A 26,286-nucleotide genomic window follows, 5' to 3' on the forward strand; every position below is an offset into this window, starting at 1 on the left:
GGTGATGGTGATGGTGATGGTGATGGTGATGGTGATGGTGATGGTGATGGTGATGGTGGTGAGGAGGAGGAGGAGGAGGAGGAGGAGGAGGAGGAGGAGGAGGAGATTGAGATGTGAGAAGAAAGGTGTCATTTTAATAAAAAAAAGATACATGCCAACAAGTCAATACGCTGATGGGGAAGTATAGGAATGTTACAAAAAGCTGGAAGAAATTATGGATAAAGAAAAAAGAAACACCTCCATCATTGTAATGGCGGATTTGATTGCAGTGGTAGGAGAGGCAAAAGATGAGGGGGTGATTGGAAGATTTTGATTGGGAAATGGAAATGCCAGGGGTGAAATGTGGTTAATGTCTGCTGAGAAAATTCTCTTGTGATAGGGAACACATTGTTTGAAAAGCACAGATTGTGTGTGTCTAGGTGGAATGATGACAGACACCAAATTTATTAAATCATAATTTACAATAGACACACAAAAACTGCCTAAAGAATGCCAGTGCACACCCTGGAGCAGACGTAGATTTTTGACCACAACTTTGTGGTGGCAGACTTGCAAATGAGTTTGAAGAGAATGAGAGGAAGAAAACAAAGAGAAACTTGACTTAGAGAGATTAAAGGAAGAAGGTAAGGATACAAAGTTGGAAAACCCATTTACTTCAATATGGGATAGAGGGCCCAATGAAGAAAATGAGAAATAGAAGAGGATGAGACTTAAGGCATCTGCAGAAAAAGTTGTAGGGATCAGGAAGTTAAAAATAATAAATAAAGAATGGCTAACAAAGATAATGCTGGGTAAGGTGGAAGAACGAAGGAAATGGAAGACAGTAGAAACTGAGGAAGGAAAAAGAACATACAGAAAGATGAATAATGAATTAAGGAAAGAAACAGAATAGGCAAGAACTACATAAATGAAAAAGAGGTGTAAAGAAATAAAGAAACTGTAAAAGGAAGGAAAATATAAAATGGTGTATATATTAGCTGCTGACCTAGTCTTTGAAGCAAAGAAAGGCAGTACTAGTATATGACTAGAAAGAAGTGATGGCACTATGGACCATAAACCAGAGGAAGTATTGGAAGGGTGGGAAAAGTATATAGAGTGCCTATATGAGTGTGATTAAAAAACCAAACAATACTGAATTAGAAGAGGAAATGGGCATTGTAGATGATGACAAAGAATGCTGCATCTTGGAAGGAGAAGTAGAAGGACTTTAAGAGAGATGAAGAATCATGAAACATGTGGAATTTATTGATTACCAGCACAGCCATTTAACAGCTTGCAGAGTAGTAACATGGAAGAGTTACCATATCTATGTAACAGGATATATGAAAAAGGTGAATGGTCAGATGACTTTCTCTCAACAGTAATGATACTGAATGATAAGAAAATTAGTGCCAAGAAAAGTGATTTTAGATCTACAAGTTTGATTTCTCATGCAGCAAGAGTTTTGTGAAGAGTGATAAATAGAAGACTCCACAGAAGACTGGAAGAAGTAGCACAGAGGAAAAATATGGATTTAGAAGCGGGAAAGGTACAAGAGATGCAACTGTACTTATGAGAATTGGAGGTGAGATACATTGAAAGGAGAAGACAAGATTAAATAGTTTTCATTGACTTGTAGAAAGCCCTTATGGAGTATAATGGATTAAATTAATAGACATTTTGAGGAAGAACGGTGTTGACTGGAGGGATATAAAGATAATTATAAACCTATATCTACAACAGAAAATTCGAGTATTGACTGCGAATCAGATGAAAGAGGAAATCACAGTCAAAAGGGGAGTGTGGCAAGGCTGCTGTCTGTTTGCAACACTGTTTAACATATATTTGGAGCATATTGTTCAGAAATGTTTGAAACAAAATAAAGGAGTGCAAGTTGGTGGTAGCAGTATAGAATGTATTACATTTGTGGGTGATAAAGTACAGGGTGATTCAAAAAGAATACCACAACTTTAGGAATTTAAAACTCTGCAACGACAAAAGGCAGAGCTAAGCACTATCTGTCGGCGAATTAAGGGAGCTATAAAGTTTCATTTAGTTGTACATTTATCCGCTTGAGGCGCTGTTGACTAGGCGTCAGCGTCAGTTGATGCTAAGATGGCGACCGCTCAACAGAAAGCTTTTTGTGTTATTGAGTACGGCAGAAGGGAATCGACGACAGTTGTTCAGGGTGCATTTTGAACGAAGTATGGTGTTAAACCTCCTGATAGGTGGTGTATTAAACGTTGGTATAAACAGTTTACAGAGATTGGGTGTTTGTGCAAAGGGAAAAGTTCTGGACGGCCGAGAAAGAGTGATGCAAATGTAGCACGCATCCAGCAAGCATTTGTTCGCAGCCCAGGAAAATCGACTCGCAGAGCTAGCAGAGAGCTGCAAATTCCACAATTTCAGCAGGATGGAGCGCCACCACATTGGCACTTATCTGTCCATAACTACCTGAACGTCAACTACCCGAGGCGATGGATCGGCCGCCAGGCAGCCCGTGACAGAGCACTTCATCACTGGCCTCCAAGAAGCCCTGATCTTACCCCCTGCGTTTTTTTCTTATGGGGGTATGTTAAGGATATGGTGTTTCGGCCACCTCTCCCAGCCACCATTGATGATTTGAAACCAGAAATAACAGCAGCTATCCAAACTGCTACGCCTGATATGCTACAGAGAGTGTGGAACGAGTTGGAGTATCGGGTTGATATTGCTCGTGTGTCTGGAGGGGGCCATATTGAACATCTCTGAACTTGTTTTTGAGTGAAAAAAAACCTTTTTAAATACTCTTTGTAATGATGTATAACAGAAGGTTATATTATGTTTCTTTCATTAAATACACATTTTTAAAGTTGTGGTATTCTTTTTGAATCACCCTGTATTATTGGCAGATAGCAAAATAACTATGGCTGGAATGTTAAAAGACTTAAATAAGACCTGTGATGAATTCGGAATGAGGATTAATAAATAAGAAAAAGACAAAATGTATGGTGGTTAGTGCAAGAAAAGGAAGAACAATTACAAAGTTAGGACAGGAAGATGCAAAACAAGGTAGTGCTTTCAAATCTCTAGGAAGTATTACTGTGGATGACACGAGGTGTAAAAAGGAGGCATTTAATAAGAAGAGGTGGCTTTGATGTGGGTACATTGACAGGAAGCTTAGGAAGAGATGGGCAAAGTGCTTCATATGAAGTGTGGAATTATAGAGATGAGACATGGACACTGAGGGAAGAGGAAGAAAGAATACAAGAAACTGAGGTGTGGATTTGGAGGAAGGAGACAAAGATAAAATAGGTAGACAAAGTGAGTAATGAGGTGGTGCCCAAGAGTGGATGAAGAGATAAATTTTAAAGATAATGAGGAAGAGCGCTGCAAAGATGGGAAAGGTGATTTGTAGCAAGGCTTGGCAAAATGATCCCAGGGGAGCTGAGAGTATGTGGCTCTTCACAGAATACTGGGAAGTAGATTGGCAGGTACAGCTGCCTCTGCTTTCTTGGGGAGAAGGTCTCTTCAGTGAGCAGCATAGTGGTTCCAAGGCTATTATACATTTTATTACACAGATCCTCTATGGATGGCCAAGCTGAAAGCGTTTGTCCTATATGATAGAACTCTGCCAGTGGGAGGCAGGCACAAATCAGGTTAAGAAAAATCCTTTAGCAGATGAAAATTCACAGTCTTTGAAAAAACATGCCAAAAGAGCTCTGACATACCCCTGGATGAAAAGACGCTGTGTAATTGGCGACTAGCCTGAGGGACAGCTTTATAGCGTTTTCCAAGAGCTATAATGTGAGGCTAGTTGGTGGTTCAGAGTGCACTGATTGGTGGGATGTAAGTGACATCAGGAGGATGTAACACTTAAAAGGAGAACATTCAGGTCATTGGTTTAGTGAAGTTTCAGCTTTTCTTGGCGATATATTTTGTTAAAGAAACAATTGGTAGGCTGTTTGCGCATTTCAAGCTTAATTTGTAAATTCTTGACACTTAGAACTCTCTCCTGGGTGAGAGCATTTTTGTATGTACGTAACATCAAATATTACAGAGCATACATTCCTTAAATTAACAGGGCCCCAGAATCTTAAAAAAAAAGTGAAGGGGAAAAAGAATTAGACATAGCAGGCTGCAAACCAATGCACAAGCTAGAGTCCCTTTCACAATGTAACGCACTAACCATTACACCACTGTACAGCCCTGCAACTTGCAACTCGTTTTTAAATTTAAACACCATGAAGGCTTCAAATGACATTACCTTATAATTTAGTTATAACAAATGGTAGCAACAGTTATGCATTTTGAGGCAGCTCCATCGTTTGAAACAGCCTATATTCATAGGGCATACTTAGTGGTTCAAAACCAATCGAATATGGCTTCTCGCACTTCTCAATTCTGGATATGACCATGAAATTCGATAGATGTTCCTGCTGGTCAAAACTGAGCATCTACATGTCATAGTGATGTTACGGAGAAGTTGTACCAAGGTGGACCTAGCATCTTCCTGGCAATGGATTTTATCAGACAGGGATAAATAGCAAGCACTTGACAAGATGCTACACTTACAAATTGTATGTACATAATTTGCACAAAAATACTTGATCAATTATTTATCTTCCATTCAAAATTTGAAAACCTTAAGTTCATCGAGAACAACGCAGATGTTTGACAAACATACCATGAAATAATTACATACCAAATTCAGTGTCTCCAAAACAATCAGCAAAGATGCCAGAGCTAAAGCAATCACAGCCAACTAAATGTGAATAAAATAGCACTCAAATGTGCACAGTAAATAACTTTAAACTAACACAATACTAGTACTACAATAGTAATATTACGAACAGTTACAACAGCATCACCACAATATACTCACAAGCTGCTTCATTCATTCAAATAAACTATAACAACACTAAAATTTAGTTACTCAGTTCCATACAAAATGAATGTTCACTTATGCTTCACACATGCTTCTAATCTTTAGTCGCACATTTCTTATCTAACTAAGCTCACACAGCATGGTGCCTGATGTCGCTCCCAGCAACCACAGTAGTGACTGTCAACTTAGTTTGCATGTGTAGCAAGCTATAAAATTCTGTAAAAGCGCAAGACAGCAACTACACAACAGGCAATGTGGTGGACATTAATTTAACTCTGTCAAGATTTTGTGTGACATCATTATGTTGTGTACACATTGTATTGAAGAAGAATGAAGACGTACTAATTTTTTGACTTTTGCTTCTTCAGGGTGTATACGTGGACAAGAAAAAAAAAATTCCCGGATTTTTCCAGGATTTCCCGATTATTTTAACACAATTTCTCCCGGATGAAATTACGTGTAAAGTGGGTGAAAATACATCCGTATTAAGCAACAGTATACTTTCCCTCGGGCTATAAAACCTATCAGTCCTTTGAATAGTGAAGGTCTTATACCGGCTGAGGACGTCCCAGCACTTAAGGAAACAGGAAAAGCAATGCGTTGGAAAGATGTTTGATGCGAGACAATATAGACAGATTTTATTTTCGTATTGCGAAAGTTTATACACAAATTCCACAAGTTACAGCACGGTAGCTTGCGAACCCTTAAAATAGAGATTGCGTTGAGCGATGCACTTTTGTCAACTAATCATAGCTCATGTCACGTGACACGTGATCTTGCTAGCGAATGACGGCAGTTATTCAGAGCACGAGGCCTACGAGAAAGGCAGGCTGCGGCGCGTACGTTACGAACGTGGGCCGAGCTCGCTCAACTCAGAAAAGTGCGTTTCTACACCGGTTACCGTAACTAAATGTGTATGTACCAACGAGAATTGCATCGACTATTGGAATCCACTATTATTAGTCCTACAATGATAGGAAGTCCGTAGGCCTACTAACAGGCTCTAATTTGGCAATTAAAATCATACCAAAATGATTATCAGTTGCGTAAGGCACCACATCTTCTATGAAAGGAGAACTGTTACGAAGAAGAGACTAAATGCTGTAAACGAGAGGTTATACCATTCTTTTGAGAATTGATTTTAAATTACGTTGTAAGAACAGTAATCAGTAAGACTTCATAATAACAGATTCCAGTACAAGATGAAATTCTCGTTAGTATGCACGCACCCGGTTGCGAGTTAACAGATTTAAATGTGCATTTTGCCCGCTGAGTTAAGGGAACGAGCGAGCTCAGGCCGTTCTTCGTGACGTACGCGCCGCGGCCTGTCTTTCTCGTGGGCCTCGATCAGTGCATAATACATGTTATGTACTCAACCACTAGCAGCACCATTGTTAAGTAGCACGACCATATGGTTCAAATGGCTCTGAGCACTATGGGACTTAACTACTGAGGTCATCACTCCCCTAGAGCTTAGAACTACTTAAACCTAACTAAACTAAGGACATCACACACATCCATGCCCGAGGCAGGATTCGAACCTGCGACCGTAGCGGTCACGCGGTTCGAAACTGAAGCGCTTAGAACCGGACGGCCACACCGGCCGGCAGCACGACCATACAAAGACGAAAGGTTAATGGGTTAAAGTAATGTAAGTACACTATATCTTCAAGAAAGCTGAACTTTCACATATAATATAGGGCATTAACAATGTTTTGCTGCTTTTTCTCGAAGGGCGTGGTTCGGCAGGAACCTAAGAATGCTTCGGAAACTAAACTGCTGTATTTCATACATATAATTTCGTATTATGCAAACATGCAGTCCAAATGCCGATGCGAATCAAAGATCTTTTCAAAACGCATTGTTTTTTGCTGGATTTCGTTTCCTAAAGTGCTCGGAAGTATAAAACCCCTAAACTTTCCATAAGCCGTTTTCCAATAACACTATTTAGTTTTTATTTCGTGATCATGGCTATAGCGATTTAGGAGAACCATTACAAAGTGAAGTTTATACTTAGCTGTAGTCGGTGTTATGTTTTCTCGGCGAGTGATGCTTCAACTTTTACATTGTTTTTATTCGAAACTCTAAATATACTGTACAACATTTAAATACCCACTGACGTAAGGCTGCGAGCACTCACAACAATGTCTAGGGATTTTTGAAAGCATTCTGCGTTCTGCCTGACTGGGACTGGAGTGGCAATGAAGGATGGGACAGAACAGCAGCAGTCACCACGGCGTCAGCTGGTCAATGCAAAGCAATCCAGTGACTGGATGAAGTGGGAAGAGACATCGCTGCGAGCTGAGGAGGCGAGGTGAGGTGACCAAGCCAGCAATCTATCACACGAAAGACGAGCCATCGGTTTCAGCAGCTAACACCGTTACATGCATGTTCAAAATCCCAATACCGTGAAACGCCGTAATAATACAGCCGCTGTTACCGTGATTAAATACAAATAAAACAATTGCCGTTTATACATTCATTGCCAAAAACTATAACTTGGTAAATGTAAAGAGAAAAAAAAAAAAAAAAAAGTCGAGACAGTATTACAGGAAAATACTAGCTGGCAAATAAGTGGTAAAGAAAACATTACGTAAGTTGGTCAATAATTAAAGAAGAAAAGTCTGGAGCAAGAGTCTTGAAATACGGGTTTATTGAGCCGAGTAGCATGTTCTTCAGATGATCATAGACTATCGTGTAGCTAGCACGTTTCGGGTTTTTTGTGCTCTATCTTTGGAACTAACATTGGCAAATAAAGAAGCAGTTACTAGAGCGCACTCCGCAACATCAAAGTTCTCCAGCCATTGGATCACGCATATCTTCAAGGGAAAACGTTCCGATTCAATGGTCCAAATATACAGAGCTAGTCTGGAATGGAAATCCTTAAATAGGTTTTACAGGGTATGTACAAACTGAATTATCATCCAGAGTGTTTCCTTTACTGTGGACTTGATTGGCAGAAAAATATGGAGAGGGGGCTTGCAAGTACGTCAAAGAACAGCAAGAAAACATAACGTGAAGACAACAACAACAGCTGAACAGGGTTTATTACGCTACTAGGTACGGAGGGATACATAAAAAGCGACATTATCAATGTACTGGATGTCAAGTAAAACCATATTTTAAAATTAAGCGGGTAAATCATTCCTCTACAAGTAAATCAACATGTACGCTGCTACAGAGTCTAGACTTTAAATTAAAATCGGTATATGTACAACAGAAGGTCTACCAAGTCCTAAAGCACTTCGGAAATTTTACACACAGTAGAGCGCCTCTGCTGTAGAGTAACTGGGAGGCCAAGTCGTTCGTAACCGGCAGACTTCATAACTTAGTAATCGTGGATGAGAGACGAGAGGAAACAACCAATAGCAGCCCATAGAAAGAAAGAGAGAGAGAGAGAGAGAGAGAGAGAGAGAGAGAGAGAGAGAGGAGGAGGAGGAGCCTCATGGTAAGGAATAAGCTAGAACGAAAAGGTGGCGAAGCCTTCAGAACTTTGGTCGATGAGCGCGGTGGCCTTAATATCTTTCGTCTTTATAACTGAGGTGCTGTACTGTACATGTAAAATTAGCTAGAAACTTGCAACAGGCTACTGGAGTAAGACTGGTTGATACGTCTTGTCATTCATAGTTTCTAAAAGGGTCAACAAACGCAGCGCTACCAATAATATCGTAATTAACGCCGATTGTTGCTTGGCAGAGACAGTGTTGTCAAACGTGCCTCGTTCGATTTTCAAATCACAGTCTGTCAGTAGTCAGTGTGCTCAGCTCACCTGTTGAATTCAGTTCTGCGCACGTGCGGGGCAAAATTTTATAAACTGACAAGGTAGGTAACACTCTTTGTGTCATATTTCATTATGCATAATAATGAGGCGCAGCCTTATTTACATCCATTGTTCTTCTTTCTCCAATAAAAGTTGCCCACCAACAACCACTGCGACTGTGCCATGTCGATTGGTTTTCAAGATAGCTGGCCTTCAGATCCAGCATTCAAGGACTGGTTGGTGAAAGCACCTACAGACCTTTATAGTGCTAAATGTGGATTATGTCCAGGGACCCTCATTAACATCCATACTATTGCAAGATCGGCTCTTATAAGTCACATGACAAAATCCAAGAAGCACGTTGCGAAAGCAGCTGCCATGACAAGCACAGCAAGTTTGTATGTCTACACCCGACCGGCGGCGACAACTTCAACCCAGCAGACAGACTCTACTTCCACTACCACATCTGCGAATTCAGCTGGGTCAACAGCAGTGGCGTTGGCCACTGGAATTGCTGCGCCTCCGCAGAAGGATGTCACTGCAATGTCAAAACCCGTGGATAAACTGAGAGGGATTGATCGGATGGCAATAAAGGACGAAGTAACAAAGGCGGAAATACTGTGGTGTTTGGAGTGCATCGTTTCACACAAGTCACTGCCTAGTTCTGCGAACGACGTGTTGCTTTTCCCCGCAATGTTCCCCGACAGTGAAGTGGCCAAGAGCTGGCGTTTACAAAAGGACAAAATCGGTTATATTGTGCAATATGGACTAGCTCCCTTCTTTGAGTCTGAAATTTAATCTGACCTCGTAAGCGCATCAAGGATTGTTGTTTGTTTTGACGAATCCTTGAACAAGGTGTGCAAAAGAATCCAGATGGACATTTTAGTGCGTTATTGGGACGTTAAAAAAAAATCTAGTGTGCACCCATTACTATGCATCGGCTTTTCTAGGCAGTTGGACGGCAGCTAAGCTACTCGAGTCCTTCAAGAAAAAAATTCCCGGCGAAGCAATGAAAAAACTTTTACAAGTATCGATGGACGGCCCTAACGTCAACTTCGCGTTCTTAAGGGAACTTAAAATTTTTTTGAAAGAAATTGAAGGAGTAGACACCGTTTTACTGGAAATTGGGACGTGTGGGCTTCACATTGTTCACGGCGCCTTCAAGTCCGCAATTCAAGAAACACAGTGGATGATAGTTCAGTTTTTACATGCCTTGTACAATCTTTTCGAGGATGTCCCTGCCAAAAGAGCTCTGTATATTTCGACAACTGAATCTGAACTGTTTCCCTTAAAGTTTTGCGCGATCCGATGGCTGGAGAATGTGGAAGTTGCTGAGCGAGCTCTAGTAATGCTTCCGTTTCTGCAAATATGTGTTGGAAGACTGGAAGAAAACAAAAAAAACCAAAATGTGCTAGCTACAGAGTAGTGGAGGATCACCTCAAGGACAAGCTACTTGGTCCGAAAATTGCCCTTTTCAAGACTCTTGCTGGAAACTTGACACCTTTCCTAAAGGATTTTCAATCCAATTGGCCGCTAGCACCGTTCCTCCACTCTGCTTTGACAGAGATAATGGAGACAACGATGACACGATTTGTCCAGCCAACGAAGATCTCGCCGTCAGTTAATTTGGACAAAGAATCCAATCTTTTGGGTGTGAACCAAGTCAAGATTGGATTCACTGTCAAGAATGAATTCAGAAAGTGCAAGTCTCTCACAGCCCTTGAAATCGCTAAGTTCCGGAGCGAATACAGAAGAGGAATGATCAAACTTGTGTCAAAGTTGATGGAGAAATCTCCCTTACACTTTAGGTTGGCAAAAGCTGTAAGCTGCTTTGATCCCACAATAGCGTGCAGGGAGGCTGGTCCCAAACGATTTCATTCCTTTCCGCAGATTTTGGTGGAGAGCAATTGGATAAGCGGTGTATGTGCCGATAAAGCAGAAGCGCAATACACTTCTGTTGTAAAGAAGAACTGCAAAACAAAATTCGAAACATTCAACAAAAAGGAGCAACGGCTGCATGAGTTCTGGATGAAATGTGTCAAGAACCAGAATGCAACATGCCACGAGCTGCAGAAGGCAGTGGAAATCGCGCTCACTTTGTCGCACAGTCAAGCAGCTGCGGAGCGAGGATTCTCGGTGAACAAGAGTGCCTCTTCCAGAATATGAGGGAACAATCTGTAGTGAGCATATGACTGGTTTACGACGCCGTCAAGACACACGGCGGAGTCCAAGGAGTGCCTATAACAAAGTCCCTTATACACTCTGTAAGAAACTCACGAGATTGATATGCTGAAGACCTCAAAGATCGAAACGACGAGTCATCCAGGAAAAAGGATCATCTGACTAACAGGAAGATTGTTGACGCATAAACAAGACAGCTTAAAGAGAAGAAGGCAAAACTTGAGGGGACTAGTCAAAACGCTCAGATAGAGCGAGAATCTATTACAGAACGAATCAATGCTCTCACACACAGCTCCAAGTGAGTTATTCTCCAAGGTCAATTCCTAAATTACAGTATTTGTTGTTAAACATGGTACTTCCTTCTAAATTATTTGTTTTATTTGTCGTATTGTCTAATAATAATTAAAATGTTTCTTTAATAAAATGTTTTTAAAACAAATGAATATGATAGCGTTATTTATTTTAAACTGCTAACTCCCACAGATGTTTGAATATACATTTCAAACAATAACTTCCGTGATTAAAAAATATTTGAAAAATAAACCTAATTTAAGAAATTAAGTATTAAAATAAAGACCGGAGCTAAAATTTAGCAACACGAAAATCCGAAAAGAAAGGACTGTAAAAATGCACAAAATATTTTACGGAAAAAATCTATTATTCTAAAACGAAAGACAGTAATTAAAGGTCTTTAACAACGATTAAACCGCAAACTTTTGTATTTAAATAAAAAATAATAAAATCAGAAAAAATGAGGAATTGAAGAGGTAAAAGACATATTTGTCCTTACTGAAAGCAAGGGGAATACAGTAGCTGCGCATGACACAGGTTTTCGCTCTAAAACTGGACTAATTTCGTACGAGATCAAGGTACGGCTGTCTCGCTACCTGTCGCGTGACTGGTGCTGTCTTCTGTTGTCCATTTATGGGATTGATTAGAAAGAAGTAGTAGCGAACGTTAGAGCTGTTCGGAGACGAAGATCCAATTCAGCGGCAAAAAAGCAGAAAAGAAGCGAACTGGTATTGCTCTGCATGCCAGAACACTTCGTCTTTTCTATACTACAGAAAAGTCGAAGTGCTCTGGCATGAAGAGACTTGTGACATTGCTCAGTAACATATTATTCACTTTTTTTTTGAAGGTCAATTATACTTTTTGCCATCGATTGCATAATTTTTTATCTATGAAAGAACAACATTAAATATGAAAACTAACTTGAAGCTCGGTCTTTTTTTAACGTGTGTTACACGTTATGTCATATCAAATACAAATGTGCGGTAAAATTTTAAATAGTGGCATAAATGACTTACCTTCTGGGCTCGCAATTTTTCAAATGGCTGATCCTCAAGTGTTACCGGTACGTTTTGAATGAGAGTTATAACGCCCTGTGATTTAAGAAATTCACTGCACATTCTCACACGTAGCATACATCATCTTGGGTGGAAATTTACTTTGAAAGTAACGCTTCTCAAGTCACTATTCGTAATATTTTCCAGTGATCTGTTAGAAATGTAAACAATTGCGACGCAAGCACATCGAATGCACGTTAGTTGTTACGGACGTACTGCATAATCTTCGACCTAAAGCCTTTGACACTTCTCGGCGTCGCAAACTGATCTGTGCATTGTGTAAATTACTCATTTTCTACGCAACTAAACTTTTATTTTGGTGTTATTCTCTGATTTATGTTTCATTGCTGCAGTATTATTCAGCAGTAGTGGGCTAAAGTTCTTTGTCAGTTTATCGGATCTTACACGTCAAATTTACAAAAATTTAACTGAAATCTAAAAGAATGAAAAATCCCGGAATTCTAAAAAATTCCCGGGTTATTCCCGGATCTCCCGAGCCGTATACACCCTGTTCTTTGACTTCAAACATTGTGGCTGGAGCCGTTCTGTTTTATTCACTTACTGCTCTCTCAATATGCCTACAGCATTAAATACGATAATGAGAGATAAGCTGAAAGATTTCAGGATTGATAGCATGCACAATTTCGTTGCTATTGTGTTTCACACGAAGAAATTGATGGACATCCGGTGAAGCATTATGTTATTTTTACCTGGTGAGAGGTAATACATCACAAAATACACAGTCGTGACCACTGTAAGTGAATATAGGTCTCATTTTCTTTTGTTCTTGCTGGACTGTGTTGCTCTCCCCAAACAAATATGGTTACAGTTGCCTGTTTATGGCAAAACTTTATTGTTCGCCTACCATATGGTCATGAAAATGATTGTTTTAAATACACTGGCTGTACACAGAAAAGTGATCAGAACTGTATGTGGCTAATCAAATATGACATGTTCTGTTGTTTAAGAAGACAATCTGTTTCATTATCTATAGGTCTAATAGTTTTCTGTTGCTGTCAAGACAATTACAAACAAATTACACATAGTGATGGTGCAAATTGACTTTGTGTGTAATTACCATTTACTTTATTTACCAATACTTCCAACCTGTTGTTATCTGACAATTTTCGCAGATAAAAGTGTAAAATTAATAATAGGCCTATTCGTTATGTTTTGTTTGTGGGAATTTCAATGTAGATTTTCTTAAAGAGTCTGACAGAAAGAATGACCTCAAAGTATTGCTAGGTTCTTTCAATTTGACATCAAGTATTAATTTTCCTATTTGGGTAGTTCAAGAAAGCAGCACACTGATAGATAATGTTTTTATAGACCAAGATAAATTTAATCAAATACAAATTTTTCATGTTAAGAACAGCCTTCCTGATCATGATGCACAGCTCGTTGCAGTATATGACATCTCCACACAGCATTGCAAAACAGTTCTCCAAAATAGTGCGTTCAATTAATGATTTAACAATTGCAAATTTTAGGGAAAGCTTGCAACAGACTGGGATGAGGTGTACAGGGAACCTGATGCTAATTTAAAATTTAATCTATTTCCTGGTACTTTTATGAGTAAATTTGAAAACAGTTTTCCTAAGAAAACAGTGAGACATAATTGTAAGATACCATCTAAAAAGCCATGGCTTCCTAAAGGCATAAAAATATCTTGTTAACAGAAAAGGGAAATGTATCTTATAGCTAGAAGGAGTAATTATCCAGAAATAAGCCAACATTATACAAACTAATGCACTGTATTGAGAAAATTTATTAGAGTCCAGAAGTATGTGGATTACATCTGAGATTAGTAACTCTAATAATAAAATTAAAACAATTTGAAATATTGTTTAAAAGGGAAACAGGGCAACCAAGAGGACAGGAAGACTGTATTTCCATCAAACACAATGAAAATTTTGTTGAAAAAAGTAGAAAATATTTTTAATAATCATTTTTGTATGTTTTAGACAAAACAGGATACAACCATTAAATAGGAAATGCAAGGCTTTTGTATGGAGTAACACACTTTGATAGGATATTCAAAATTTCTGGGTGTGTGCATTTTTTCTTTTCACTGCCTTCTTTCTTCTTCCAATTGATGTTGACTGAATCGGAATGCGTTTTCTCATATTATGTCTCGCTTTGCCTGAAACAATTACAAAAGGTAACTTGACGAAATAAGCAATTACACTCTTTTTGTAAATGTGAAGTACATTTGTGTGGCACGTACCTTCACGTAGGCAGATGGAGTTTTCTTCTTTTCAACTTCGTCATCTCTTCCAGTGACCTACTGGATAGCTCTGTGAGATGAGCTACCGCTCTGTTTAATAGATTTATATTTGTTTTGTGGGAAATGTTTTTGAGATGTGTTGCGCCTGGTATTTCTTCTTCAACATCACGTTTTTCTTCTTGTGCATCCATTTGCCCCACATCAGCATCATGTCTATCTTCTGTATTATCTATACTGATCTGGAGTACATTATTTCTCTCTTCCTCTGTGTCAATGTGCTCCACATCAGCATCATTTAATGTTGCAGTACTTTGGGGGTCCATGAAGAGGCTTCAGCCAATTTTGGGGGGACTGCTTACCCGTCGCTATAAAATAATACTTTCGACGAATTTCTTCACTGTTTATAGCTTTTTCATACTTTTCTGATGGGTAAACAATATTAGCCCAATCAATGTGTTTACATCTCTTGCCCGTATTGCCCTCAAGACAATTACAAACAAGCACAGCCATGTTGACAACATAGAAGCGATTCTCTGTACTCTCACTTGGAACCAACAGAAAGCCTTCCTGAATCATAATTATCTTACTCAGAATTTCCGGTGTAGGTACTCTAATGGTCTCGTGGAAAGATTTCAGGCTTGCTCTGTTAGCAGCATCAAGCAGCTTCATCTCAAAATAAGAATTCACCCTTGTGAGTATGATGTCGACCATGTGCACTACATTGACCGCTTTTCTTCTCTAAAAAATTTAGTCTTTCAAAATCCTCATGAACGCTTCACTGAAGTTATTAGTGTGGTGCCCCTGTATCAACATACGGGTTTGATAAGGAAGTGCCCATAGGTGTCGTCTTTCCCAATACCCATCTAAGTATGTTTGATAACTGTTGTGTTCGTCACATATATTTGCTTTAGCTGCGTTATAATTAACTGTAGCTTCATCTTTGGTTTTTGAATACATGATTTTTTTAAAGTCTTTAAAGTATTGCATTTTCTTGTCCTGCGGTATTCCATGTTTGGTTTTTATAAGCCACCGCCACACTGCCTGCATCACATGGAAAATGCACAATATGATTGTTGAACGGGGAAAAGATCTTATAATGGCATTTTGTTCCGATTTGCAGTCGTCAGTCAAAAAGACATGTGGTCCATCAATGTTCCCCCCAAAAATATCTTTTCCTACTATCTCTTTCAATAGCTGGAAGCCTATTTGCAAAACTTCACAGCTTTCTGATGAAGTTACTATAATTCCCAACGGTAAACCTCCACATGCACTGGGTGTGAGTAACACAAAAACTCTACTGCCATTGTGGTCTAAAGATCCTGTTGAATCAATGAAGACCATTTCTGGTGCCATTTCTTCACACATATGTACTTTCTTCATCAATTGTGAGCAAATGCTGAAAATAAAATACATTAACATTAATATTGACAGATTGTAAAACTCTGCAGAGAGCATAATCTTATATCCAAATCAACATATTTAAAGGGGAAGGTAAATGAGCCTAAAATAAGGATATGTGCAGATTGGAGGAATGGATAATGGCAGCTATGCCATGTGTGTACAGACAAAAATTTCTAAAAGGGTGTGGAAGTATTAAGGAACAACTACAACTGGAGTTAGGGGATTACCGGGGAGGTTTCAGACCATGGATAAGCCATGCAGAGCAGATCACTGGTTTCAAAACTTTAATGGGATACTATAGGAAACTGAAAAAACCTCAGTCAATAACATTGGAAGACTTTAAGAAAGCATGTGTGTCTCCATAGATGTTCAGTATTAACAATTAAAGGAATCTCAGACTACATACAAAACTAATTAAACTAACATCATTTACTCCAAGAAACATCAAAAGTAAAGTTTACAGAAGAGATTAATGAACCATTTATCATACAGATTGTCTTATGGCAAAGTGACTGCCTATCACCATTAATATTCAACTGTGCACTGGAATATAAAGTGTGAGAATGGTACGAGCATAACCCAAACAATATTAATTATTGCAGGTGGATCATTCATTCCACAACAAATGGACCAGTGGTCCCCACTGTACCATTTCAAAATGTAATGCAATTTCTTGGGAGGTTTCCACAATGTCTTGGGTGGAATTTACAACATGTAAGGAATAAAGTATCTTCAACACAAACTAAAAGATAAACTACCAGAACAGTAAAACAATCTTTGTCTGCTTTGATGGAGCACTGCTTCCCAATTTATAAAGAAATTCAACTGGAGCCCATTAAAATATTAAAAAGATGACACATGGGATTACTGAAGACTGGGATACACCCCCCCCCCCCCAGGGGCCTGCTTTGACCAACATCATCAACAACATGATGAAACCACCTTTATCGATCACAACAACATTCCCACGAATCGCGTACACACAAACAGCATGCAAATTACTATGAAATACACAAAAATGAAACTAGTGGAACAACTGTGGGAATCAGGGGGGTTTTGGGTGGGGACAATCTTAAAAAACACCCAGCAAACACAAAACCTCAACTTGAAACACCACAATCGAACCAGAAACTACAAATGTTAGCACAATGAGATGCAAATCCTCAACAAAACCCACCGGTATCCCAAACTACAATAGAACTATATAGATCAACTGAAATCCAGGGTACCAGAAACCTAGCTCCCTCTCTAAAACCTCCACCCCCCACCACCCAACCCAACTGCAATAACCAATACTCTAACAGTTATATCAACCCAACACCAAAAAAATAATGTTACTGGCATCTTAAAACTCCAGTGCACCTACACAGGTAAACTGAATACCAGAAACATCCTCCCTCCCTCCCTCAATACAACTGAAATAGCAATGAGAGTCTAGTTATGGTGTCGACAGCTTTTACACAACTTGCAGAAATTCATAACAGCATGGTTAATCACGGAATGCAATGATGACAAACTATAATCCTTAGGCACACAACCAATTGGAAACATTTCAAATATGATTAGGAATCAGCATTAGTTGTTACATTTGAAGAATATATTAATGGTTCAGACAAAGAATATTGGTTAAAAGCAATAGAAGAAGAAATCTCGTTATGTTTTTTGGCACTAAAAAGCGATTGTTACTTCATTTAGTAACACATCATGCAGGATAGCCGCAATCTTAAAAGCGATATGGATCTTTAAAGGGAAAGAGAAAAATTTCTATATGTGAGTGTTGATTTCATGTAAAAATCATTTCTCTATGGGAAGCTATATGAAGAGATTAACACTTTAAATTTCAATATCATGAAGCCATAAAAAGTCTTTTGTATTTGTCATGTAAAACGAGACCAGATCTTGGATTTACAGTCAATTATGAGGGCCTCTTCACAGAAGACCCTTAGAAAAGGGTTAACCACATTGTAAAAAGACCTCAGATACCTACTAAATTCCAAAAATTATGGCCTTTTATATAATAATAAAGCAGGTGATACTATTCATCTACATATCTATTGTGAGGCTGACAATGCACAAGATTTAATAGACAGGAAGAGTACAAGTGCGTACGTTGTTCTTTATAATAGTGCTCCGATCATTTGAAGTTCCAAGAAGCAAAGTGTGGCAACAGTAACTTGATCAATTAAGGAGAATACGTTTCGGCAGTAGAATGTGTCAAAGAAATCAAACAGAAGACTCTATTACAAAAGTTAACCAGAAGCAGAGTGAAGATCATTCTTCATGTAGATAATCAAAGTATTATCCAAATGATCAAATATGGACAGTTAGTTAGACAAACGAAACATGTGAAATTTCACAATGTTTGTGAATAGTAGAGAGAAAGTTTGAGATAAAGTATTGTTGTACAGAGGTATGATTCTCAGAAATACCGACCAAAGCTCTCCTGAGATCAAAGTTTGAGAAATTTGAAAATGCTAATATGAAACAATTACCATAACTCATTGGTCCCAAAAAAATATTCAGTGGCAACAGTATATCATGTGATTGAACAAAATTGGGAAAGGGGGGGATATTGAAAGCGTTAAAAGGTGAAATACAATGTTTACTGTGTGCATTTTTAAGGGATGGCATCCATAAAAAAAGAAGTGCTAAAAATACCTACGAGTTTAAATAAGAAAAATATATATGTGTATAGTAGGTTGTTATAGTATGTATAAATTTTGGTAGTGTAAAATGTGTATGTCTCTTATTACATTCACAATGAAGTGAAAATAATATAACACTGCAGAACTGCCATAGCTTTCAATCAACTAGTCTCAAGATGAACAACATCCTACGTCTTAATTATGTGGATGCAGTTAACACTTCCACACAGTGAGTACTCCACTAGCAATTCTAAGAGATTTGCCTTTCCAGGCTTCTATGAAATACCAAAAGCGGTTCATTGGGTTACGTGAGGTGGAATGCATTTGCAGCTCAATTCATCTTCAAACCAACTAACACAGCAGATATTTAGAGAAACCAGTAACTTAGGCCTACTTATGTTACAAAGTAGAATAAATTGGAGATGCATAAGTAAATAATACCAAGTAAAGGGGGCTTTAAATGCTGAAGTATAGAAGAAAATACAACCAGCAAGAAGAACAACTGGGTAGAAATATCTTTCTCTGGATATCTGATGAAAAGGAAACATAATTAGTAGGACAATAATAGAGAAACTGTGGAATAGTAAGAACAACATTAAATAGATTACAGAATTCAGGAAGATTTAAGGCGCACACACACACACACACACAGTCTGATAGATTGAGGGAATATTGGACACAGCAAAAAAAAAAAAAAAAATTGGCTAGCTACAGTGGTCCTAAGAGGCCATAAAATATATTTTGATAAAATAATAATTGGCAAAATGTACGAAAAGCCACTTCTCATCACTACAAACATTTGAAAATGGTCTCTTACCATATTATATAATCGGCATCTTTCATAACCATCTTGCAACACACATTCCTAACTTCTGTATTGTATTTCAGCAATCTCTGTTGCAGCAGGAATTCCTTCCCTTCATTAAAACCCATGGGTCCATAATGCTTCTCAAGTGTTTTCGTGTATAAATTATAGCAGAACTTATAATCTGGACACTGACTTCTGTCTCCCAGCACTAATGGGTAAACGGAATGATTAAGCTGAATGTCAGTCTTAATACATTGAAGTGCGCTAGCAGGCGAATGACCCTTTTGAAACAGAGATATCAATGTTTCCTGAACTTTACGAGACGGCTTCCTATACTTTAATGAAGCAGCACTGTCAGTGCTGTGATTATGATTCAGTGTCAGTTTCATTTCACATGGCATTTGTCTATAAATATCAATTATTCCTGCAAATTGTCCTCGATACTTACAGGAGGGGGTCCTTTCGTGCACAACATGAATTTTTATCATCATTTTCGATGGACAGTTGGTGTTTTTCGTGGCAGGATGCACTGCAGTATCATGAACTCCTTTCGAAACTGTGTTATGATGGCGGAACATCAACTGCCTCAAAATGAGGTGTTTCGTTGACTGTGTTTCAGATTGGCACTTCTCTGAATTTGCAGCACATGCGTTTTCCATTGTGGAATAATATTCTGTTGAGGAAAATTCATTGGTTTATTTCTACGATGCCAAACACAAGATTCGTAAGATAACGATAGTACAACTACTTCTAAATACTTACAGCCACTTCTCTCTTGTCCTCATCCCCAATGCTGTCATCAAAAGATATCATTTTCTTTTCAACTTCGAACAAAGCGGACGCGCACATTCAAAGCAGGCGAAAAGCACAAGTTCGAACAAAGCAGATATGCACACACGAAGCAGGCAAGAAGCACTGTTTGTTTTCTGGCGGGAAAGGCAACATAGTACACTCAAGTAAAACCAGGAGCGCTGGCAGTCACGCCCCGCCTCCTGTCCATATGGAGGTGGAATCACGTGACCAGCCTGTGGCCGTTGTGGAGGGGAGACTGCAAATTCCGTGTGAAACTTTAGTCATGCCCCGGGCCGTATACAACCTGTTCTTTGACTTCAAACATTGTGGCTGGAGCCGTTCTGTTTTATTCACTTACTGCTCTCTCAATATGCCTACAGCATTAAATACGATAATGAGAGATAAGCTGAAAGATTTCAGGATTGATAGCATGCACAATTTCGTTGCTATTGTGTTTCACACGAAGAAATTGATGGACATCCGGTGAAGCATTATGTTATTTTTACCTGGTGAGAGGTAATACATCACAAAATACACAGTCGTGACCACTGTAAGTGAATATAGGTCTCATTTTCTTTTGTTCTTGCTGGACTGTGTTGCTCTCCCCAAACAAATATGGTTACAGTTGCCTGTTCATGGCAAAACTTTATTGTTCGCCTACCATATGGTCATGAAAATGATTGTTTTAAATACACTGGCTGTACACAGAAAAGTGATCAGAACTGTATGTGGCTAATCAAATATGACATGTTCTGTTGTTTAAGAAGACAATCTGTTTCATTATCTATAGGTCTAATAGTTTTCTGTTGCTGTCAAGACAATTACAAACAAATTACACATAGTGATGGTGCAAATTGACTTTGTGTGTAATTACCATTTACTTTATTTACCAATACTTCGAACCTGTTGTTAACTGACAATTTTCGCAGATAAAAGAGTAAAATTAATAATAGGCCTATTCGTTATGTGAAACATGCAATAGTGATTCCACAAACTCGCTACAGTTTCATGTCTATAAAATTTTAAGTATTCTCCTGACATCTTTTTTTTATGTTCATGTGTGTACTGCACACTAGGGTCAAGCAGAATAAGTTTAAAACAATGCTGATAATCCCAGAAACTCATTCTTTATCCAATACTGTATAGTTGAAATGAACCTAAGAATGTGCTGTGTCATGCTAAATTATGTTTTTAATTTTTGGCTAAACATATTTCATCTACCTTTGACAGTCTACCTCACAGAAACCACTTTATTTTCCCAAGTAACAAGGTTATTCTGGCAAATATAATGAAAAATGCAGCCATATGGTATGTAGTACATTCTCTTTGGAGCAAATCAGACACTGATGATAATTCACTCTCTGGCCCAACAACAAGAACCGAAAACTGCTATTCAACATGTGGGCATGTAACAACAAAATTTGTTCCTTGGAGTGTTTTGAAGCAGCATGTCTGAATAAATTTTTTTCACTTTTCAAGTTACATCAGTTTGAATAAAATTTTAGAGCTTTTGATGGCTATCTCCACCATCATCATCATGAGTAAAACCACTGACAGTTGGGGCTGCTTTTATAGCCATGATTGCAGCCACTGTCATCATTTGGAGAGGGCCAATCGTGCATGGGAGGTGAGTAGACAGCTCATAGCAGCGGCAGACTGCAGCTGCTATGAGGTGTCTAACTCACCTTACACACACACACACACACACACACACACACACACACACACACACACATTGATTCAGCCTTCGTTCACTGGTTGGTTTGTGAGATTAAAGGGACCAGACTGCTACGGTCATCGGTCCCTTTTTCCAAGTACTAAAAACACCCACAGAGAAGAAAAACGATTAACAGAATAGAGCACAGACGACACAGAACAAGAGAAACTGAGACAAAGACCAGACAAAACGAACTAAAATCACACAGAGTGTGACGGTGGTTGGCCGACCATAGAAATAAAAAAAGGAAAAGCCAAACACTTAAAACACATTAAAAAAATCAGTTTAAAACTGGAGGCCAAAGGCCAGAATCAACACAAAACAATAAGATAAAACAGAAACACTTAGATTAAATGATAAAAACCCCCTGCCCGAATAAAACGTAAAACTAAGTCAGCCGTAGCAGAGTCATCTGTTAAAAGGGCAGCGAGCGTGTCAGGCAGTGCGAGCGACTGCCTGGGCACAGCTAAAAGCGGACACTCCAATAAAATATGGACCACAGATAAAACGGAGCCGCAGCGACAGAGATGCGTCCTCACGGCGCAATAAGTGGCCGTGCGTAAGCCGAGTGTGCCCAATGCGCAGCCGGCAGAGGACAACAGACTCCTTGCGGGAGACCCACATGGACGACCGCCACACAGTCGTCGTCGCCTTGATTGAACAGAGTTTGTTGGGCGTGGGCAGATTGCGCCATTCAGCGTCCCAAACCGAAAGAACTTCGCGGCGTAAGACTGCCCGCAAATCAGTCTCCGGGAGGCCAATCCCCAGAGATGATGTACTAGTGGTCTCTTTCGCCAGGCGGTCAACATTCTCATTGCCAGGTATCCCACCATGGCCTGGGGTCCACACGAAGACCACAGAGCGGCCGCAACGCGCAAGAGTATGCAGGGACTCATGGATAGCCATCACCAGACGAGAACAAGGGAAACACTGGTCGAGAGCTCGTAAACCGCTCAGGGAATTGCTACAGATAACGAAGGACTCACCTGAGCAGGAGCGGATATACTCTAGGGCTCGAAAGATGGCGACCAGCTCAGCTGTGTAAACACTGCAGCCAGCCGCTAAGGAATGTTGTTCGGAATGGTCCCCTAGAGTGAGCGCATAACCGACTCGACCAGCAACCATCGAGTCGTCAGTGTAAACGATGCCAGAGCCCTGATACGTGGCCAGGATGGAATAAAAACGGCGGCGGAAGGCCTCTGGAAGGACTGAGTCCTTCGGGCCCAGTGCCAAGTCGAGCCGAAGGCAAGGGCGAGGCACACAGCAAGGGGGCGTGCGCAGAGGTGCCCGGAAAGAAGGTGGAACAGGGAAAAACCCAAGCCCAGAGAGGAGCTCTTTGACGCGCACGGCGATCGGACAACCCGACCGGGGCCGACGTTCTGGCAGATGGACGACTGACTGCGGGAAAAGAACACTGTAATTTGGATGCCCGGGAAAGCTAAAAACATGGGCAGCATAAGCAGCCAGTAATTGTTGGCGTCGTAACCGCAGTGGAGGGACACCTGCCTCCACTAGTATGCTGTCCACAGGGCTGGTGCGGAAAGCACCAGTGGCAAGGCGTATCCCGCTGTGGAGAATTGGGTCCAGCACCCGCAATGCAGATGGGGATGCTGAGCCATAAGCCAGGCGCCCACAATCCAGACGGGGCTGGATTAACGCCTGGTAGAGCCGCAACAGGGTAGATCAGTCGGCACCAGAGCGGGTGTGGCTCAAGCATCTCAGAGTGTTTAGATGCTGCCAACACGCCTGTTTAAGCTGCCGGATATGAGGTAGCCAAGTCAACTGGGCATCGAAAACCACCCCCAAAAACCTGTGTGATTCCACCACTGAAAGAAGTTCGCCGGCAAGATAAAGCCGCGGCTCTGGGTGGACAGTACGTCACCGGCAGAAATGCATAACGAAGGTCTTGGCTGCCGAAAACTGGAACCCATGAGCTACAGCCCAAGACTGCGCCTTGCGGATAGCGTCCTGTAACTGACGTTCAACAGCTGCAATGCCAGTAGAGCTGTAGTAAAGGCAGAAGTCGTCAGCATACAGGGAAGCGGAGACAGAATTTCCCACGGCCGCAGCGAGCCCGTTAATGGCTATTAAAAACAGGCAGACACTTAAAACAGAACCCTGTGGCACACCAGTCTCCTGGACGTGGGAGGAACTATATGAGGCCGCGACTTGCACGCGGAAGGTACGATACGACAGAAAATTTATGATAAAGATCGGCAGAGGGCCCCGAAGACCCCATCCATGAAGCATAGAAAGGATGTAATGACGCCATGTCGTATCGTACGCCTTCCTTATGTCGAAAAAGACAGCGACCAGGTGCTGACGGCGGGCAAAGGCAGTACGGATGGCCGACTCATGGCTCACTAGATTGTCGGCGGCGGAGCGGCCTTTACAGAACCCACCCTGAGACGGAGCCAGAAGGCCCCGAGACTCCAGTACCCAATGCAAGCGCCGGCTCACCATCCGTTCGAGAAGCTTGCAAGGAACGTTGGTGAGGCTAATGGGGCGGTAGCTGTCCACCTCCAAAGGGCTCTTGCCCGGTTTCAAAATGGAGATGACAATGCTCTCCCACCATTGCGACGGAAACTCACCCTCGACCCAGAGACGGTTGTACAGGTCGAGGAGGCGTCGCTTGCAGTCCACTGAAAGGTGTTTCAGCATCTGACAGTGGATGCTATCTGGCCCGGGAGCGGTATCAGGGCAAGCGGCAAGGGCACTGTGAAATTCCCACTCACTGAATGGAGCATTGTAGGATTATGAAGTGTGGGTGCGAAACGAAAGGCTCCGACGTTCCATCCGCTCTTTAATGGAACGGAAGGCCTGGGGGTAATTCGCAGAAGCAGAACTCATAGCAAAATGCTCTGCTAAGTGGTTTGCAATGACGTCGGAGTCAGTACAAACTGCTCCATTCAGTGAGAGCGCAGGGAAGCTGACAGGTGGCCGATAGCCGTAGACGCGTCGAATCTTGGCCCAGACCTGTGATGGAGGGACATGGAGGCCAATGGTGGACACATACCGCTCCCAGCACTCCTGCTTGCTTTGGCGGATAAGGCGGCGGGCCCGCGCACGTAGCCGTTTGAAGGTGATGAGGTGTTCAATGCAGGGATGTCGCTTGTGACGCTGTAGCGCCCGCCGGCGATCTTTAATTGCTGCAGCGATCTCAGGCGACCACCAAGGCACAGTCCGCCGCCGAGGGGACCCAGAGGAACGTGGAATGGCAGATTCGGCGGCAGTAACGATGCCGGTGGTGACCGATTGAACCACCGCATCAATGTCATCATTAGAGAGAGGCTCAATAGCGGAAGTGGAGGAGAACAAGTCCCAGTCAGCCTTATTCATAGCCCATCTGCTAGGGCGCCCAGAAGAGTGACGCTGTGGTAGTGACAGAAAGATCGGAAAGTGGTCACTACCACACAGGTCGTCATGCACACTCCATTGGACAGACAGTAAGAGGCTAGGGCTACAGATTGAAAGGTCAATGGCTGAGTACGTGCCATGCGCCACACTGAAGTGCGTGAAGGCACCATCATTTAAAATCTAGAGATCAAGCTGTGACAATAAATGCTCAACGGTGGCGCCTCGACCTGTTGCCACTGACCCACCCCACAGAGGGTTATGGGCGTTGAAGTCGCCCAATAACAAGAAAGGTGGCAGCAATTGGGCTATCAGCGCAGCCAGGACATGCTGCGCAACATCACCATCCAGTGGAAGGTAAAGACTGCAGACGGTAACAGCCTGTGGCGTCCACACCCGAACAGCGACAGCCTCTAAAGGCGTTTGGAGAGGGACAGACTCGCTGTGCAGAGTGTGAAGGACATAGAGGCAGACGCCACCAGACACCCTTTCATATGCTGCCCGGTTCTTATAATAACCCCGATAGCCACGGAGGGCGGGGGTTCGCATTGCTGGAAACCAAGTCTCCTGAAGAGCAATGCAGAAGAAAGGGTGAAGGCTGATAAGTTGTTGGAGCTCAGCTAGATGGTGGAAAAAACCACGGCAGTTCCACTGGAGGATGATATTGTCCATGGCTGAGAAAGGCATGAAAGGACTGGGAAGGCAATTTACGCCACTTGTTCACTCACTGCCACCGATTCAGTACCCGTGCGAGTGGCATCCATGGCGTCTGAGGGACTGGCGAGATCAAGGTCCTCGCTAGAATCTCGACCTCATCCTCAGACGCAGAGCGCGAAGGGTGCGGTGGGGTTGGTGCCACCGCAGGTTCTTTGCCCTTAGAGGTCTATCTCTTGGACTTCTCTCGCTGAACCTTGGGTTTCACGGGCTGGGAAGGCTTCACCGATCAGTCTCCGGGACAGAGGAGGATCGTGAAGCCCTACGCCCGGCCGCTGGTGAGGACTTATGCCACTGTCGGCCGTCATCCTTCCCGCTGGTGGAACCCTGGGAAGGGAGGGTCCCAAGGGAACTCTTACGGGCAAGAGTAGCCGAAGAAGTTAGACGCTTCTCCGGCTGAGAAGCGGGGACGGACGTCCTCGACGGGTGGGAGGATGTTGCTCCTGAGGTAGGTGGTGCAGGAGCAACCGGTGGGGTGGAGCCCCCCACGGGCAA

General features: G+C 41.5%; 1 protein-coding gene across 2 annotated transcripts; it reads right to left on the minus strand.

Annotated features, from left to right (window-relative positions):
• Positions 1-14,198: 14,198 nt before the first annotated feature.
• LOC124720131 lies at positions 14,199-20,623 on the minus strand. Of its 2 annotated transcripts, none has more exons than XR_007006074.1 (3): positions 19,663-20,623; positions 14,361-15,756; positions 14,199-14,276 (listed from the first exon to the last, which is right to left on the minus strand). XR_007006074.1 is itself a non-coding variant. In XM_047245429.1 (3 exons), the coding sequence occupies exons 1-2, from the start codon at positions 19,337-19,339 to the stop codon at positions 15,108-15,110; spliced, it is 765 nt and encodes a 254-aa protein (XP_047101385.1). In that variant the 5' UTR covers positions 19,340-19,361; the 3' UTR covers positions 14,199-14,276; positions 14,361-15,107. The 2 variants fall into 2 exon arrangements, 1 of the variants encoding a protein (XP_047101385.1); XM_047245429.1 differs by lacking the exon at positions 19,663-20,623 and adding an exon at positions 19,224-19,361.
• Between the last annotated feature and the right edge of the window lie 5,663 nt (positions 20,624-26,286).

The sequence above is a fragment of the Schistocerca piceifrons genome, chromosome 11 (genome assembly GCF_021461385.2).
Source record: "Schistocerca piceifrons isolate TAMUIC-IGC-003096 chromosome 11, iqSchPice1.1, whole genome shotgun sequence".
NCBI classification, from domain to species: Eukaryota; Metazoa; Arthropoda; class Insecta; order Orthoptera; family Acrididae; genus Schistocerca; species Schistocerca piceifrons.

Coding starts and splice junctions, on each gene's coding strand:
- LOC124720131 (XM_047245429.1), bottom strand. CDS start 19,339: ATGGGTTTTAATGAAGGGAAGGAATTCCTGCTGCAACAGAGATTGCTG. Junction 15,757..19,223: donor GATGCCGATTATATAATATG/GTAAGAGACCAT, acceptor TTTTATTTTCAG/CATTTGCTCACAATTGATGA.